This window comes from Pristis pectinata, chromosome 14 (genome assembly GCF_009764475.1).
Source record: "Pristis pectinata isolate sPriPec2 chromosome 14, sPriPec2.1.pri, whole genome shotgun sequence".
NCBI lineage: Eukaryota > Metazoa > Chordata > Chondrichthyes > Rhinopristiformes > Pristidae > Pristis > Pristis pectinata.
The window spans coordinates 19,807,455-19,825,460 of record NC_067418.1 but is presented as its reverse complement, the minus strand read 5'-3'; the positions used below and the strand labels follow the sequence as shown (position 1 = coordinate 19,825,460).

Below are 18,006 nucleotides of genomic sequence, written 5' to 3'. Positions count from 1 at the left end.
CCAACATATGTTAAAGGATCTGGGCACACTGCAGGCCTTGTGCCTCGATGTTGAATTCAACAATTTCACGTAAACAACCTTTGTTTGTGTCAGAACTGTCCATTTCTGAAGTAAGATCATCCACATGTAATGTCAATTCAGTTTTTCTCTCTCCAATGCAAAATACTGAGCTGGAAGAAGTACGAGGGATTCGGCATAATGAAGGAATTGTTCCCTCCATGATTCCTTAGTTCGCTTCTCCATCAGCCCTTTTGCATCATCCCTTCCCACAAACTAAGGATGCAACCAGTCCTTCCAGATGCTGCCCAATCTACTCGGTGTTTTCAGATTTCCAGCAATTACTGTGTTCTGTGTCTCACAGATCCAAGGTGTTGTTTTGTTTCTTTAATCTAACCACTGGCACAAAAACAATTATATTAAATGGGCAATCTTGCTCTCCGTCATCTTCATCTCTCCTACTTTCTGCAGCTTAAAACATGTTTGTTTTCTTTATTTCTCTGGTTCTGATGAAGGGAGCTGAAATGTGGGCCATTTCTCTTTCCACAGATGCTGCCTTATCTGCTGTTTCCAACATTTTTACAAATTTCCACGATTTGCTGTTTTTTTTGCTTCTGTTACAACAATTTGTCCTTGATAATAACTGTGTTATGGTAGAAGCAGAATGCGTTTATCTGTGTTGGAAAACATGTTTGTAGCATTCTAACCCACCTGTTTCATTATCATTGTGCTAAGGATTTGTTGATGGTGGCTGTGGTCAATCATGATGTAAGCGGAACTGCAGGATTTAAAGAGGCAATGCAAAAGTGGAACATGGTGGAGGAAGGTGGTAAAATGTGAGAATAGTTGCTTCACTGACATCTCTCTTGCTATATGGAGTAGGGTATGAGAAGTCTGGGAGGGGAAGAGGGAGAAATGTGTTACTGCAATAACAGGCAAATTTGGTGGTGCTTGAGATGGTCAGTCGAAGGTGTATTGTGCCATGCTCATTGATTCAATGCAGGTGTTTTGGTGACCTGAGCAGTTGAGTAGAGAAGCACATTCACTAACATTGTCTCCCAATGGCTGTGTCTTCTCTTTTACACTCAAACTTTGGGATCATTTAAAGGATCCAAAGAACGATGACCAAAAGTGCATCAGTATTCCGAGAAGTGACTTGAGTTTTGTTTTAAGGTAATTATATATGGGATGAGAGTATCCTTGTCAAGGTGAATGTTTATTATATAACTGCCCCTGACAGTAGCATTGCAGGGAAGGCATGAAGATTTTATGCCACTTATGATTTTGCCAGCAGTTCACTGAAGTACCCTAGGTAAACACTGCTGCTCAGGATTCCCTTATTGAAATAATGTGAACAGCTTGTGCTTCACTGTCACTCTTATAACTACCCTCATCTTCCTCCTTCACCTCCGATTTGTATGGAGAATAAATTCTTTGTCTTGTTCACATGTATTTTGTGGGTTCTGGTTTGCTTGGCATGTTTGTACATAAAGCAAAGCTTATGTCATTTATGAAAGACAAATTACTTGGACTATTTCAAGATTGTGTTTACAATTATCTTCCAACATGCTTGTACAGAAGTGTTATAATTAAGTCAAAAAGGATGGTCCACATACTGTACCAAGCAAAATATTAGAAAAAATCTTTGCTGTAACATGCTTTCAAATAAATTTAATTTCCAGAATAAATTCCACCAGAGAAGACAACATTGTATCTTACTGGTTTACTTTGCTCTCCCATTGAAAATGACTTGGTGCAAGTGTCGACAGGTGACTGCATGTGCTGGAATCTGGAGCAACAAACAATCTGCTGGTGGAGCACAGCAGGTTGAGCAGCGTCTGTGTGTGTGTGTGTGGGGGGGGGGGGGGGGGTGGTAGTTGAAACCCTGCATCAAGACACAACATGTCGACCATTCCTTTCTCCCCACAGATGCTGCTCAACCTGATGAATTCCTCCAGCAGATAGCTGGTGCAAGGGTTGTTGATTCTTCCCTTTGTCTTCCTTATGACCTGACTCATCAACAACTGTTTTAAGAATCATACTTAGTACTAGGACATGTAGTACTGAAGAAAAGATGCTGTCTTTTGGATGACAGATTAAACCAAGCCTATCACATGGTCTGTCCAGTGGATTTAAAGATCACATGATGCCTTCTCAAAGGAAAGTAGAGAAGTCATTCCCAGTATCTAAGCCAATAGTTGTAGTCACTCAACATTACTAAATCAAATCTTCTGGTGCTGTTTGTGGGAGTTTGTTATTATCACGCTGCTGTTTGTGGGAGTTTGTTTTGTGCAAATTGGATTTCCTCCATTACATCAGAAGCTACACTTAAAATGCTTCACTGGCTTTAAAGTGCTTTAGGATGTCTTGAAAGGAATATGAGAGGGAGTGTATAAATGAAAACATTTCTTTGTTTTCCTTTTTTAGTGCATTTGCATTTCACTAATGTGCAAAATTTAGCAGTGAATTAAACTTGCATTGGAACAGAACAGCAAATATAAAATTACATTTGTGAGCATATGGATTACCAGTCAGGTCCAATGTTATTTTATCTTTCAAAATCCACATGTGGCAATCAGGTAAAAAGGTAAGGAAGGAAAGAAAGACAAGAGAAATACAATGATTGTCACTGGCTACTTTAAGATTTATTTCCGGGCTTTTTGTATTTTCTTGGTAAATAGGATGCAACAATGCTTCGGCATCTAATATGCTTGCACAATAGCCGAACATTTGGTTTAGACTAGGAAATATGATGACAACGTGCTGCTGCCATAGGAGGTACTAAAGGTGATGAAAAATCTGGCAGGAATAGTTGATGGTCAGCAAAAGCTTTGGACAGCAGTGCATATGTAATTAAAATACGCTTGTAAATGGATTCACGGAACTAAAAATATTGCTATGGAAAATGATGGGTAGGAGTTGGAGAAGAACGTAGGGGATTCTAGATTTTATATCATTGAAGTAATGAGGGAGTAATGAGTTTAAATTTGTTTTCATTGGATAAAGATTTTATAGACCTGCTTAAAACGATGAAAGGGTGGACTGAGCAGCTGGAAATTTGTTTTATAGAGAATGTTAAGGGATGCATTTCATAATTAGTGATTGAAATAGAGGCCATGGACACTTAAAATTGTTATGTATGTAGAGGAAATAATGAGTGCATGCAGAAGAATTGCAACTCTAATTAGCATAACAGCTCATGTGGAGGATAAAACTGAACATGGAATGTTTGGACCAGATTTGTGCTGCAATGTGTTACCTAGTAGGTGTAGACTCTCACATTTTATCATGTGTATCTGTATGGAGTAAACACAACCCGGTAATAGGTTTCTAAACAAAAATACAGAAAGTCAGCAAAAATAAGACACTTATGTTGGCAGCGAACACATCTCAGTTTGGAAACTAACTGAATTTGGTGAATACCAAGGCATTTAGTACAAAATCAGGATAAGGAAATGAGACTATGGCTACAATTGTATGAGACTGAACACAAGAATAATCTCTTCACTTTTGTAAACTGATGAAATGGGCAACTCCATAAGTTTAGATATGAGCTTAAAATAAGAGAAAGTATTCAGCACATTGTTTTTCAATTGAAAAACACATTTGATATTTTGATTCAAAATCTGTTCTTATTTCTATATTCTGAGACAATTTCCAAAATGCCACAACAGTAATTTGACAAACACTGGGAGAATATTTCATGTGAATCATAATTATTTCTTTCCATAAAGCAATATAACTAAAAACTAAATCTTGTACTGTTTAATGGCAGAAATATCTGACAACCATGCAGAAATCAGAGAACTATTTAATCGCTCAATTTACGATGTAGTAGCATAGTTGGCTTGTTTTTACAATGCTGTGGTTTTCACTGTAGAGGTGAATTTTATCTGAAACCTCAAAGTAAATCTGCACTCAATTCAGCTGCACTTAACATGGCAGCTGCTAATACTTCCAACTGAGCAGTCACAAGCAGCACATGCCCAAATGAATTGAATCAGAAAATTTTGGGTAAACGATATGCATATATGAAGCTCTGGATTAATTGGCTAGTTTTTGTTCTGTTCAAATTTTTTTTCGATTAATCAAGTTATTGTTTTAATGAATTTCACCTCTGCTGACACATTAAGTGGAGAGTTTTGTAACTTTCTTTTAAGTTTTTGATCTCTTTTGTAGGTGATAAGTTTTACTGAGAATGAAAGCCCTCAACAATTAGCCCTCATCAGTTTTTCAAGTTGTTACCATTGACAAATGATGTTCAACTACACATTGTCACTGCTGAAACCAATCTCCTCTTCTGATTGCTACAGGGTGATTGAGTTAGTTACAATACTAGAATTCCTTTACAAACTCTCTTGACCATAGGACAAATAATATGAGAATGGTCATTATACCTAGAAACATCTTGAGCAGAGCTTTATTGAGATGCATCATCAGTTTCTAGGTTCAGACAGTGAGGATTCATTCCACTGTGATTCTACTGCTGCAGTTGAGCCAAGATTTCTGACTCTCCAGTATTCCATCCAAAGTAGGTGGACAGAAATGGTTTTACTTTTTCCTCTTATCAAGATGATGTAGCTCAATGATAAGGAATAGAACAGGTTAGGTGCACAGCACAGTGCCCTTAACTCATTTCTTACAGCCTTTCACCGTTAACAGTATCATCTCCAGATATTTTTTTCACTTGCGCAAGATTCAAATAGAACTGGGTTGAGTTGACCTAATACTAATTTAGGAAAAGTAGCAGAAATAGACAATCTTCATCCTATTAATCCAATTTGGATTCAAACTTACATTTTAACAAACATAGTAAAACTGAAGATTTTACAATGAAATGAGAAATTAATACAAAGATGGAGTCAATTTTCAGAGGAATCAGTTTCTTCAGTTGATCCATCACTCTCAATGTCCACTTTCTTACGATGAGGCAAAGTCTTACGATGAGTGGTTTTTCGGGTTGGTTCCTTGTGTGTAGGAGTACTGGTGGTTGGATTACTGAGTATGTGATCAATACTGCCGACAGATATAAACACATTAAACATTTGCAACAATATGAAAGCCACTATGTCCCTGTAAGCATAGATTCATCAACCCCCCCATCTCCTAAATGTACAGTCTAAACTACAAAATGGGAAGCTGAATAAAACAAAACCATAAAGTTGGAGGAGTAGTTTGACATGTTTTATCACCAAATTAGATCATGAGATTAAGTAACATTAACAGTAAATTATTAAAATCCATTGATTGAATAAACTCAAAGGCACACTGCTCCCCTTCAAATTTAACAAAGTGAACAAAAGATTCTGCATTCATTCTTGGGCTTCTCTTGAAGACTTTAATCATCTAATAGGCAATGTAATCCACTATATTTTCCCACCAAATGTTACTTTTCTATAGTTTTTGAATCATCTGTCACACGGAACAAAAATATCTGTTAAACTCATTCATATTATTATCGCATAGGTACATTCCAAAGATGGAATGACATCAATATTACGGTGTATTTTAGTGCAATGGAGTGAATTAACATTTAAGGCTGCAGTGTTTCTCCTAATAGAATCAGAGACAATAAGGAGGCACCAGCCCCCAGTAACAAGAACTCAACTATGGGGCAATCTTTTGTGAAGAGTACTTTAAAAACCATTTTAATGGACAACATATAATCTTTTAAAAGTGTAAAATGATTCAAAAAAAAAATCTAGGTGCATCTCATGTACTGGTTTCTTTGAGAAATAGTGCTTTTCCAAACAAGGGAACCAAAGCAGCAGTTTGGTCCCTCATTAACAGAATGCAAAGTAATTAGCTGAATCTGAAACACATCCAAGTTCAGTTGAGGGCAACTTGAGTGTACGTAAAAATATGCATCCAACATTACTTGCAAGGAGTCAGGTGTGAGAAGGAAACTAGAGTCTGATATATTGGTTAAAAACAAATTCACACTGGAATGTCATTGCAAGGTGAAAAGGAATTCAGTGCCAGTAAGACAGAAAATTGAAATGATAAAATTGTAGGTTTAGCATGCAGTTAATCTCTCACGTACAATTTCTCAAGCTCTTGGTCCATTTCTGAATCTTTAAAAAGTTCTCCCTTATTCGGCACAATTCCTGTAAACATAGCAATATAGAACATATTATTTCAAATAATTCTAAATCTATAGTTTAAAAAAACTAACTTTTTCTCAGCTAGGATTAGCTTAAAAACATTACAAATGTTTTATCATCCTTCTCTATTTAATTATCTAGATGGAAAGGTGGGGGAAATTTATAATAGGAAATGACTGAAACATTAAAACATCTTTAACTGTCTTCAAAGCTGACAATAAGAACTTGCGGTGTAGATGCTAAAAATCTAAAACTACACAGGAGTGTTACAGATGAAACTGATGCTGAGCCATGTAAGGAGATACCAGGGCAAATGATCAAAAGCTTTGCCAACAAGGTTAGTTTCAGCAACTGTCATAAAGGAAGAAAGAGAGATGGGGGAGGTTCAGGGAGGGAACTCCAGAGTTAAGGCCTTGGCTGCTGGAGGTACAGACACCAATGGTAAAGCAATTAAATTCCTAGTCAATGAAAAGTAATTATCAATGGAATTGTTATTTTTTTTCTTTCCTGAAAATGCCCGTTTTATTTCCTTGCATTTACTCAAGTTCTGTCACTGGATGGCACTGTAATCTTCAGAAGCATTTATCAGTATTCAACTTCCTGATAGTGAGGTAAACTGGCGAAAGAAAACCTGACAGGCATCCATGCAAATGTAATTTCTGTAGATTGTGGTATAACATCATCGGGCCATATCTTCCCTGAGAGGGGAAAAGGAGGAGATGGGAAGTAGAGATGAAGAGAATAGAGAAGGGGAAGAAAGGAATGTACAAAGTGTAGAAACAGGAATCTTTCAGGGAGTGCATTATTTGAATAGTAATACAGGGGAAAAATAAAGATGCTGCTCTGCATGTGGAATCTTACTTATTTTAATTTGTTCTAAGAAACTTACACTATCATTGATAGTATTGGAAGAAATTTATTAATTAGCATTAGTGTCAAATACATTAATGCAAATAACTTAAAAATAGAGTTATACAGCAGGGAAACAGGTCCTTCAGCTCAACATCCATACCAACTAAATAGCTCACCTGATTGAGTTTCATTTGCCCCTATCCCTCTAAACCTTGCCTATCCACGTACCTGTCCAAATGTCTTTTAAATGTAATTGCACCCACTTCTACCACTTCCTCTGGCAAGTAATCACCCTTTGTGTGGGGGGGAAAAAAATTGCCCCTCTGGTCCCCTCTAAATTGCTTCCCTCTCACTTTGTATCTATGGTCTCTGGTTTTAGACACCCCATACCCTTGGGAAAAAGACTCTGACCATTCACATTATGTATGCCCCTCATGATTTTATATACCTTTTATAAGGTCACCTCTCAGCCTCCTATGCTCCGGGGGGGAAAAAGCCCCAGCCTATCCAGTCTCTCCTTATAACTCATTTCTAAAATGCAATCCAAAATATAGGAGTAGGCTGTACTCCAACCTGTTCCACCATTTAACAAGGGCATGACTATTATTCCACCTTGTACACTTTCCCTCGTTATCCCCATATCATTTCATTCCTTTAGTATCAGAAATCCATTGCTCCCACTTGGATATACTAAGCAAGCAGGTCTCTGTAGTCCTGTGTGGTAGAGAATTGCAAAAAGATCAGGGGAACAAAAAAAAGTCAAGAAAATTACTGATGTGAAATATTTTGACTGTCTTGGTTTGTTTTCTAATTTTAAAAATGTAAAACTTGGTTATTTGTTGCTACCTAATGGGCACACTTCAGTAACTGGCATTAGAGGCAGCAGCCAGACTGAAGGGAGAACAGCAGCTAGGCAGTGCCTGGGCCAACATCAGGTACTCGGCATATTTATTTAACCTGTATCTGCTAAATCTGACAAATGCTGAATAACCAAACTTTCACTGTACAGATGGCCTCCCCACGTTAAAGGCAGTGGGGGAGGGGGGGGGGCAGGCGGGGGGGGGGAGGGGGATTGCATTCCTAGAAAAGGGCCCTTATTGTGATTTTTTTTCCATAGTGCAATGCTATGTCATCTGCACATGTCAAGAAACACAAGCTGAAAAAATATTGTCTATTTATTTACTTCCACATTCTCAAAGGGAAAATTTTATTCTACATTTCAAATTTTTGGGTAGTGATTTGTAGATTCTGTAATTTCCATAATCTGAATGGCTATAACATTGGGGTTGCCTGGATAGTTATTGGTCACCCAGATCTTGCAGTGAATAGTGAGCACTGCTGACATATGGGGGGAAAAATATGGACCTAACTTTCACAATTTTCCCAGTGACCACTGACAAATTAGCAACTTGTCAGTACAGATCAATACAGATCCATAAACCACTGACAAGAATCATGGAGTCATACAGCATAAAAACAGGCCCTTCAGCCCATCAGGTCCATGCTGATGGTCAGGTGACTCTGTGCAGTGAAAGGACCTTCTGTACTGTAATGGGATCGTATTGGATGGACAACACAACCACCCAATTGTTTTTTTAAAAAAAAGAGGAAAAAAAATAGCTAGTAGTTGCAACCCTCAGTTAACTGAAACTGCTAAAGACTATTTAAAGCACTTTAAAAATTGCTGATAAATTCAAAGATATTCATGAACCTCAAACATTTAAACACTTAAACCCAGAAGCTAAATCACTTATATCATTGAAATGAGTCTTAAATGTTTTTAATTAAATCTAAAGTAACATTCATTAGATTTAAAAAAAACCTTCTGTTAAGAAACATAGTTTAAACTAAGTACAAGTACTTTACACCAAAAGAAAAAATTTTGGTGAAACTCTTGTAGCCATTTCCTTCCATTGAAACCAGTGAGCATTTATAACCAGTGTCTGCCCCATGAGGGTTGGAGTGTAGCCTGCTAACTGATGGTGAACAGGTGACAGGAGCTTTTGGATTTCCATGCTTGTAAGCAGATGCATGGAAATACAGAAGTTGTTGTCACCTAAGCAATATTAAAGAATTCTTGACAATTTAATTGACACTTTCCATGAATTCCATGGCAATATATTCTGCCCTGAATGAATCAGGTTTGCCACACTAAATTCATATTTCAAAAGCACAGTTGTTTTAAACTGGATTAATGAAGATTATGCTAAATTGGATTTTAGAAACTATTGAGTCCTTTTAAAATATTACTATTATTATAAAATTGTGAATGTCAAAGATCCATGTGACAGAGCCGAACATCAGCTCTATTGTAAACGCACCATGTAAAAGTCACAAGGCTGTGCCGGTAAAGGAATTTAACCTGTTTGTTACAGAATTATAGAGAAAGATTTCAAATTAAAAGTAAATTGATTTCAATTCAGTGATACAGTTAGTAAGTAACAAATCAGAACATTTTTGCCACCAAGCATAAATCATTACCTTGTAACTATATTGTACATAGACTTGTTGCTAACTGATGGGCAGCCATCAGACTGTGTAAAACAAAAAGTAACCATAAAATAATTTTACAAACAAATTATGAAAGTATCCTTTGTAATTCTGGATGAATGAAAAAAAAACATCCTTTATTGTCCCCTTTGACTCTAATTTGCAAATCCCATATAAGTAATTAAACCAAATTGGATGTCGTGAAATTGCACAACCACCCACAGATCTCTCGAGTAGGTGAGAATTCACTCGTCAATTCAGTTTACTATTGCAGTAGAATCCAGTTAACTCTATTTGTGATAAATATCCTTACAAGGATCAGGATGTTCAAAACAAGCCTTTTGAGATAAGGGTTTAAAAGCACCACTTCATAGAAACCTTTGCTTGTATCAAGACATAGAAAAGATGTGAAAGAAATTTCAGTGTTTCCATCCCACAAATCTTTAACTTTTGGAAGTCTTGAAATATCTTGTATACCTTTTAACATATCCAAAAATGCTTCAATTCTATTAAATGACTTTTAAACTTGGGTAATCATTTTATTCTCATTAGAACACATTGCATAAGTAAATCAGTCTGATTTAAAGGTGTTGAAGGAGGATACTGTTCAGACCATTAGAACATGTTCTTATAAAAGTGAAATCATATACATCTATCTGAATAGGAAGTTATGACCCCCTTGGGTCTGAAGGAATGCTGTACCAACATGTGGACTGCCATTCTACACGATGCACTTTCAAGTTGAGGAATGCAACCCGAAGTCAAATATTTGACCCAGAACGGCAGCAGAGTAAATGAACTAAGCTGATAGAAACATTTACGGACTTTAACAATAGCAAAATTCAGGATCATAAAGCACACCAACTTATTTAACTTCTAATGGATTGCTGCCTTCAGTGAAGTGAAAAAACTTCAAAATCCATGTATCCAAGGGATAGAGGCATTAAATTTTCATACTTCAGAAAGATCTAAACATGCTTTATCTACTGTGCAAGTGGCCAGTGTTGGAGTGGGGAGCTGAGGCTTTGGTTCAAGAGGCTTCGGAGAGAAGAGGCGAAGGTAAGTTTCTGGTACGTTTCTTTCTTTCTTTGATTTGGTGTTCCCTTTAGTGCAGAGCAGTGAGAATGGCTCCAGGGTCAGTGGTGTGTTCAGCCTGTGAAATGTGGGAGTTCTGGGAGACCTCCAGTCTCCCTGATAACTACATCTGCATGAGGTGCATCCAGCTGCAGCTCCTTACAGACCATGTTAGGGAACTGGAGCTGCAGCTGGATGACCTTCGGCTCCTATGGGATACTGAGGAGTACATAGGCAAGAGCTACAAGGAGTCAGTCACTCCGAAGCTGCAGAGTGGAGGAACAGAGGGATCTTGGGGTCCACGTCCATAGATCCCTCAAGGTTGCCACGCAGGTCAATAGGGTTGTTAAGAAGGCATATGGAGTGTTGGCCTTCATTAGTCAGGGTATTGAGTTTAAGAGCCACGAGGTGATGTTGCAGCTCTATAGAACTCTGGTCAGACCACACTTGGAGTATTGTATTCAGTTCTGGTCACCTCAGTATAGAAAGGATGTGGAAGCTTTAGAGAGGGTGCAGAGGAGATTTACCAAGATGTTGCCTGGATTGGAGAGCATATCTTATGTGGATAGGTTGAGCGATCTAGGGCTTTTCTCTTTGGAGAGGAGGAGGATGAGAGGTGACTTGATAGAGGTGTACAAGATGATAAGAGGCATAGATCGAGTGGACAGTCAGATACTTTTTCCCAGTGCAACAATGGCTAACACGGGGACATAATTTTAAGGTGTTTTGAGGAAGGTATAAAGAGGGATGTCGGGTAAGTTTTTTTTACATAGTGGTGGGTGCGTGGAATGCACTGCTGGCAGAGGTTGTGGGGGTAGATACATTAGGGACACTTAAGAGACTCTTAGTCCCATTTTCTATCATTCATATGTCTATGTGGAAGGGAAGGGTTAGATATATCTTAGAGCAGGATAAAATGTCGGCACAACATTGTGGGCCGAAGGGCCTGTACTGTGCTGTAGTGTTCTGTTCTATAAGATGGACTTATTATTATAGTAAATCATAGAATCTCATGCCACAGGAGGAGGTCAATCAGCCCCTCTTGTGCTTTTACAGTTAACCAACTTGTCAAACAGACCTCCTATTGTTACAGTTTGCCCAATTTTTCACTTCAATCAGCTGATTTTATTGCTGAAGAGCATAAAGTTTAATACTGACTTTTGAGTTAAGATCAGAATACACTGCAATGTCTTCCACATTTGCATCTTTATTATAATTTGTAGTAGTTAAACTTTTAAAATTAAGAATTTGGTCAAGAATTCCCTAATAAAGTGAGTGATTGCTGGATGATTTAGTAAGTAGCTCTTAAAAGAAGTGTTTAACAGATTACCAAAGAGTGACAATGGTAATCCTTTTCCTGATATTCTAGGTACTTAATGCTCTCTGCAAACTGCAACACTTCTCTGCAAATTAATAAGATTCTGTAATCAGAGACACTTTGCTTGCAATATAAGATTGTCTATAATGAATATTATATTTAAAATCATTCCAGATAGCAATGATTTAGCATTTCCAAAAAAATCTCGCATTAAAATGTGTGTCACAGTTGTTCTGAAATAGCATTCTATATTACACTATATTGTTTCCTTCTGCATTCAACTGAGAGAGTGATAAATTTCCCATAAAACAAGCCTGTGTTTGAGGCAAACCCAATATTTTAAGAATTTTATTGTAAAAGAACAATTTGATTGGCTGAGAGAGCAAGCATTAACATGCTGTAAAAGGCCACCAGAAGACCAAAACAGTATCTCAGATTGCCAAGATGAATCTTGCTTCTCATTCATCTACAAATCATAATCCACCATGTGTTATGAAAGATTAGTTATCACTGATCTGATTCAAACACTTGATTACACCAATTGACTACGGGTTCCCTTATTAAAACATAAAACATGCCCAAACAATTATAATAAATGACTGATTCAAACCTAAGATTCTAGGTGAGATGACTTCCTCTGGTTGCCATGGGAAAACAGAAAGAGCTATTTCAAGCAAAATCATTTTAAAGGTGGAGCTTTGCAACTTGCTTCGAAACATTCGTCAGAGGGAATTTTTTTGCTACTTGTCACACATCATTTTTATCCATTTTGAACTAGTATAATTGCTGAAAATGTCACTGAACTACTCTTTAGCCAGAGGTGAAATGATAATAAGCCAAGATGCATTCATGCATTGAGACCAATAGACAGTCATAAATGATTGAGGATATGCAGGCTGAGATAATTATATGCTTAACACCTGTACGCCCAAGGTTCCTCAGTTTTTTGTATGGTAAAGACTATTGACTTTATACCTTGACTATAAATGTCTCTTGGTACAAATATACTTTTCCCAATTAAAACTCTTGTAGTTCCAAAATTGTAAATATCTAAAATAAGTTTTCAATGTATACTGTTGATTTCTCTTGCAGTATTACTCATAACATTTGGGGAAATTATGGTGACATATTAAAGCTACTATTTTACAATCTAATCGTGCTTCAAGCTTGATTTCGAAAATAAACTTGTTTAACTATTCTTGGCAATGATGTGATAACCATGATGCAGGTTTCCAGCCTTTACATCAACAGCCATCAGGTTTAATTTTTCAGTGATGGATATGTACTAAACTCTTCATATGTATCAAAAGTGGCTTTTGTTCAAACTTTATAAACAACATAAAATAAGAAAAAAGTTGCTCCATCCCAGCAATGTATTATCATTTAAAACTGCTTGTATTTGTTTTCCCTCACAGATGAAGGAGTTCCAGCAGGTTTACAGCACTTGCCACTGTAATTTTAATTCTTGGCTTTAATCTTGGAGAACACTGATGTGACTGATTGACACTGGGATTGCTTAGATATGTGAAGAATGGTGTTGGAACAGTAACTACCGTGTTACTGGACTGCAAGTTATTTATGCAAGATATGGACAAGAGTCTTTAGATCAACATATGCCTAATATATAATAGATATTATTTAAAAGATATCTGGATCAAACTGCTGGTGTGGAAGAGGTATCCAGACATTTTCTTTTGCTCGGCTGCCTTTTAGAGATTGGTATCCAATGCACTTTTGTAAGAGGAGGGTTATAACATTTTGCTTAATCCTTCTTCATAGATTTTTCCTTAAAAGCTATTACAGTGTTGCAGAATTTGTATGAAGTAAACAACTACAGTGTGAGCTCTTCAGCCAGAGCCTTCATGTACAGGTTCAAGCACTCCACAACCATGAGGACTTTCTGCAACAGCAATCATCCCTCGAGCACACTCTCCCAGGAGCTTATGATCCATTAGAAGGTATTCCTGTCAATTGTTTAGAGAAGCAAGACTATCATACAGTAATCTTAAACTATTCTCAGCAGAGCTATTCAGGCTAGCTCTTTGCCTCTCCACAAGTTCTCTGTCTTTTCACGAGAAGATATGAAGTCAAACTATGTCCTAAATATGGCTAACACACATGTCCAGTTGATAGCAAAAGTGTAGGAGATCAGACTGTGTCATCCCTTGGAAAATACGTTGCACCATCTCTGTGCTAATCCCCTCTCTCATATTTTTAGTACTGGATACTAGCTTCTGGTTCCCTTCCTAAGTTTACTTTACAGGAACAGCAGTTTCTGTTGGCCCTTTGTAGGCTGTGCTCTTTCAGACTTTCATCTGCAAGTTGAATGCCACATCTGCAAGATATTCACTGTACGATCTTATCAAGTATGTGGTAGAGTGGGGGGGGGGGGGAGTCGACATTATACAAAGAACTTTCACTCATACAAATGATCTTCAAAGATAAACCTTTGCTCGTTTCTTGTCACAGAACTGCCCAGCAGTTTTTGTAGGCCCACTGTCTGCATCTAGAAATCAGTGGCTCTTCAAGTATCTTCAGCTATTACTGAGATTAGTCTTAAATGTGTTTCATCTGGCTACACAAGGATGTAATTTAGGCTCCTCATCTTCCATCCGACCCTTGATATTTTTGTTGTTTCTCTTTATTCCATTTGCCAACTATTTTATTACGCATATAAATGCACAACAATATTCTTTGAAACACTAATATATATTGCTGCTTTTAAGAATATGGTTACTGACTCCATTGGACAATTATTTTTCACTGTAAAAGAATAAGCACCATTTGTGCATTTTGATCTCTAATGATCACAAGAATTTGAAACTCCTGGTGTGGACTAGATCATCTCAAACACGTAGGGCAACTATAGATTGTTTCATACCATTCTTTTACAGGCCCCCTCCTTCTAAATAAGCGCATTGTTGTTACATTATTCAGGGGTTCCCCAGATTACAGATGACCCAATTTATGGAAATCTGACTATGTAAATTCTCCAATACATTTAAAAAAAATATTTTTCAAGACTAATAATTATGTTTTGTGGTATTCATTAATGACTGGATATAGCAAATATTTCATTAGTTCAATTATGAGTAGTGTTATGGCAAATATTTGAAATGAAAGATTTATAGCAAGTGTATGTAGAGCGATATAACATGGATAGCTATAGAAAACGTTTGTTTCTGACTTGTGGAGAAATTAGCTTACGGATAGTTCTCAGGAATGGAACCCTTGTGTAACCTGGGGACTGCCTGTATGGGTTTTGTAGCTTGATTTTTTTTATCATGTAGGATGAGACATAACAATTTGAGACATTGCCATGCAGGGCATTTAGCACTGAGCAAGCAGCTCTGAAGTCATTGCCAGTGCCTGTCAGCTTTAGTCAACTAAGCATGTTGCTGCATGTTCAATTATTGTGAAAGAGATATGAAGAGCCACAGCAGTGAATGTAGGAGCAGTCCGAACCAGTATTTGGTTTCCTTTCTACTATTCAATGTTAAGCAGATTTAGATTGGAAATGGAAAATACTAGAAACAGTTGGGGAAGGCAGCATTTTGTGGGAACTGAAGTATTTCAGAAGGAAAGTCAGTTCTCATCAGTTCTGATGAAAGGTCACAATAATACTTCTCTCACCACAGATGTCTGACCTGCTGAGCATTTCTGACATTTTCTGCTTGTTTCAGAGTGTCAGAATCGCAGAAGGATGACAGTACAGAAGGAGAAAAGATATCGCCCCATGAAATCCATGCCAGCTCCTTCATTCTCTGTGGGAAGAGAAACAGAATTAATATTTCAGGTTGTCAGGTGAAGAGACTTTGACCTGATACTTTAATTCTGTTTTTCTTCCCACGGATGTGGCCTGACCTGTGTATTTCCAGCATTTTATGTATTTATTTCAGATTTGAAGCATCTGCAATTTTTTTTTGATTTTTTCACTTTTGGTTTTCTCAAATAAGTTGGAATTTACAGTATGGGATCTGGCTCGTGTCTTGCATTTAGAACACGACAGCACAGTACAGGCCCTTCGGTCCACAATGTTGTGCTGACATTTTATCCTGCTCTAAAATCTATCTAACCCTTCCCTCCCCCATAGCCCCCTATTTTTCTATCATTCATGTGTCTATTGAAGAGTCTCTTAAATGTCCCTAATATCTGCCCCCACAACCTCTGCAGGCAGTGCATTCCACGCACCCACCACTCTCCGTGTGTAAAAAAACTTACCCCTGACATCCCCCTTATACCTTCCTCCAATCACCTTAAAACCCACTTGTCCCTCATGGGATGCCCGAAGTTGCACTATCTTTTGCAGCCGTATGGCTTCCAATGCCATGCTGGAGTCAGTGCTGCAGCCATTCCATGAAGTGCTGTCAAAGGGCCTTTAGTACTATTTCCCAATGTCTATGGATATAAACATTTGAATAGTTGAAAAATATTTATAAAAACTAGAATAGTGAAAAAAAATTCCTTTAAAACTCAAATTGATTGATATTAATTTGAAAACAAAATAAAGTAGACCACTTGCCTTCACTTATCTTTTTAAGGAAAGTTCAATGAATGCTGCTGAACCAGGTGTGCCAACAATTCCTGGCAAAAAGCTGAGAGCTAAATATGAAATGTGAGTGATGCTTCTGCTCTGTAATGTTATCAAATGCCCCTGGGACATGCACAAGGTGGATAGCTGGCAGTTCTCTGCAGAACTGCTGACTAAATGTCAGAGTGATCCAGCCCAATATTGTGTCACCCTGAAGCAGTGGTATTGATCATCGATTGTTCTTTGGTACTGTTTCTTAGTTGGACCTTGCTTTTTTGAGCTGTTAGATTTCTGAACTGTCAGTTTTTTTTTATGAAGTCATTCTATTTCTTTTTCCCTCCAGCTTTACATGTTGGTAAGCCTAAGTACGTAAATCACAATGGCTTATGAAACATTTAATTAGTTGGCAACACTCATTAGAGAATTATTGCAGTGTATTTTTAGATTTACTAAAATGTGTACAATTAAGGCTAACAAGATGAAAAATTCCAAGATGTACCATATAACTGATAACTGTAACATTTAACTAAAGAACTGTCTGATGCCTTCAGCTGATTAGCCATTCCCAAAAAGAGACAGTCAAATGAGTCAATAAATATTCATCTAAAGCTTCCCACAAGAATTTTTAATGTTGAAATATCTGAATATCTGGTTTGATATGCTTGTTAAATTTACAACATATATTACACAACTTTTAAACCTTTATTTTAAATTCCAGAACTCCCGAGATGTAGCTTTCTTCTGTAATTATTACCTACCCAATTTGCAGTTAATCCCCTCATGCTTTACAATAGCCATCAGAAATCCAAAGAAAGTCACTCGTTCCACTTTGTGGAGGATCTGCTTAAGATATGAAGTTGGTGGGTAGCTGTAAAAGTAAATACATGGTTGTTCATAATTTTTTCACGTGCATTTAATAAAATGAATTGGAGTACAACATATTCCATTAAAATATGCAACTTTGTCAAATAGATCATAGTTAAGAAGGCAATGTAATGCAAGAGGGATTTTGGTGTAAGATATCATAAATATGTAGAAATGGTGCATTACAGCACAAAGATTGTAAGCAATGCTAAAGATTGCAAACCACAAGTTAGTGACTATATTTAGTAATGGTTTGGATCACCACACACTTAAATTGTAAAAATGTCTCCTATTTAGAATTTAAATTCTTTGAACTCTACTCTTAGACTTCTGGCAGTGAAATATTTCTATTAATTCATCCTAACCATACAGAATATATTATGAAAGGAACTTAGAAACTACGAAAGGAACAAGGAGATTCAGTGAAGAAAGCTATGGCTCACTGAAAAAGGGTTCGGCAAGCAAAGGTATTCAGTTGCCTTATCTAAACATTATCCTTTGAAAGGATGTAGGTCTATGTCATGGGAAACCTGGGGAATTAGACTAAACATTTTCTCTAGGATAACTATCATTGCTGGAACAACAGCTGTCCTTTAAGGCTCTTGCTATGTGCTTATGCATATACATGTGGAAGATTCAGATCCTATCTAGACTCTGAATGAAAATAAAACACACAGATGCTGAAAATCTGAAATTGAAACAGAAAATGCAAAAAAAAAACCCTCCAGTTCTGACAACATCTGTGGAAAGAGAAACAATTAATGTTTCAAGTCAAA

The 18,006-nt window shown here is 37.2% G+C and overlaps 1 protein-coding gene across 1 annotated transcript in view; it reads right to left on the bottom strand.

The window, feature by feature from the left end:
- Positions 1-1,879: 1,879 nt before the first annotated feature.
- The window catches only part of cstpp1 (centriolar satellite-associated tubulin polyglutamylase complex regulator 1), a 210,860-nt gene continuing 194,733 nt past the window's right edge, over positions 1,880-18,006 (bottom strand). The window contains exons 7-9 of the mRNA XM_052029624.1: positions 17,125-17,234; positions 6,041-6,104; positions 1,880-5,013 (exon numbers count right to left, since the gene is read on the bottom strand). Of these exons, the coding sequence (XP_051885584.1) occupies positions 4,860-5,013; positions 6,041-6,104; positions 17,125-17,234 (328 nt within the window). The 3' untranslated portion in view covers positions 1,880-4,859. The remainder of the gene's footprint in view (positions 5,014-6,040; positions 6,105-17,124; positions 17,235-18,006) is intronic.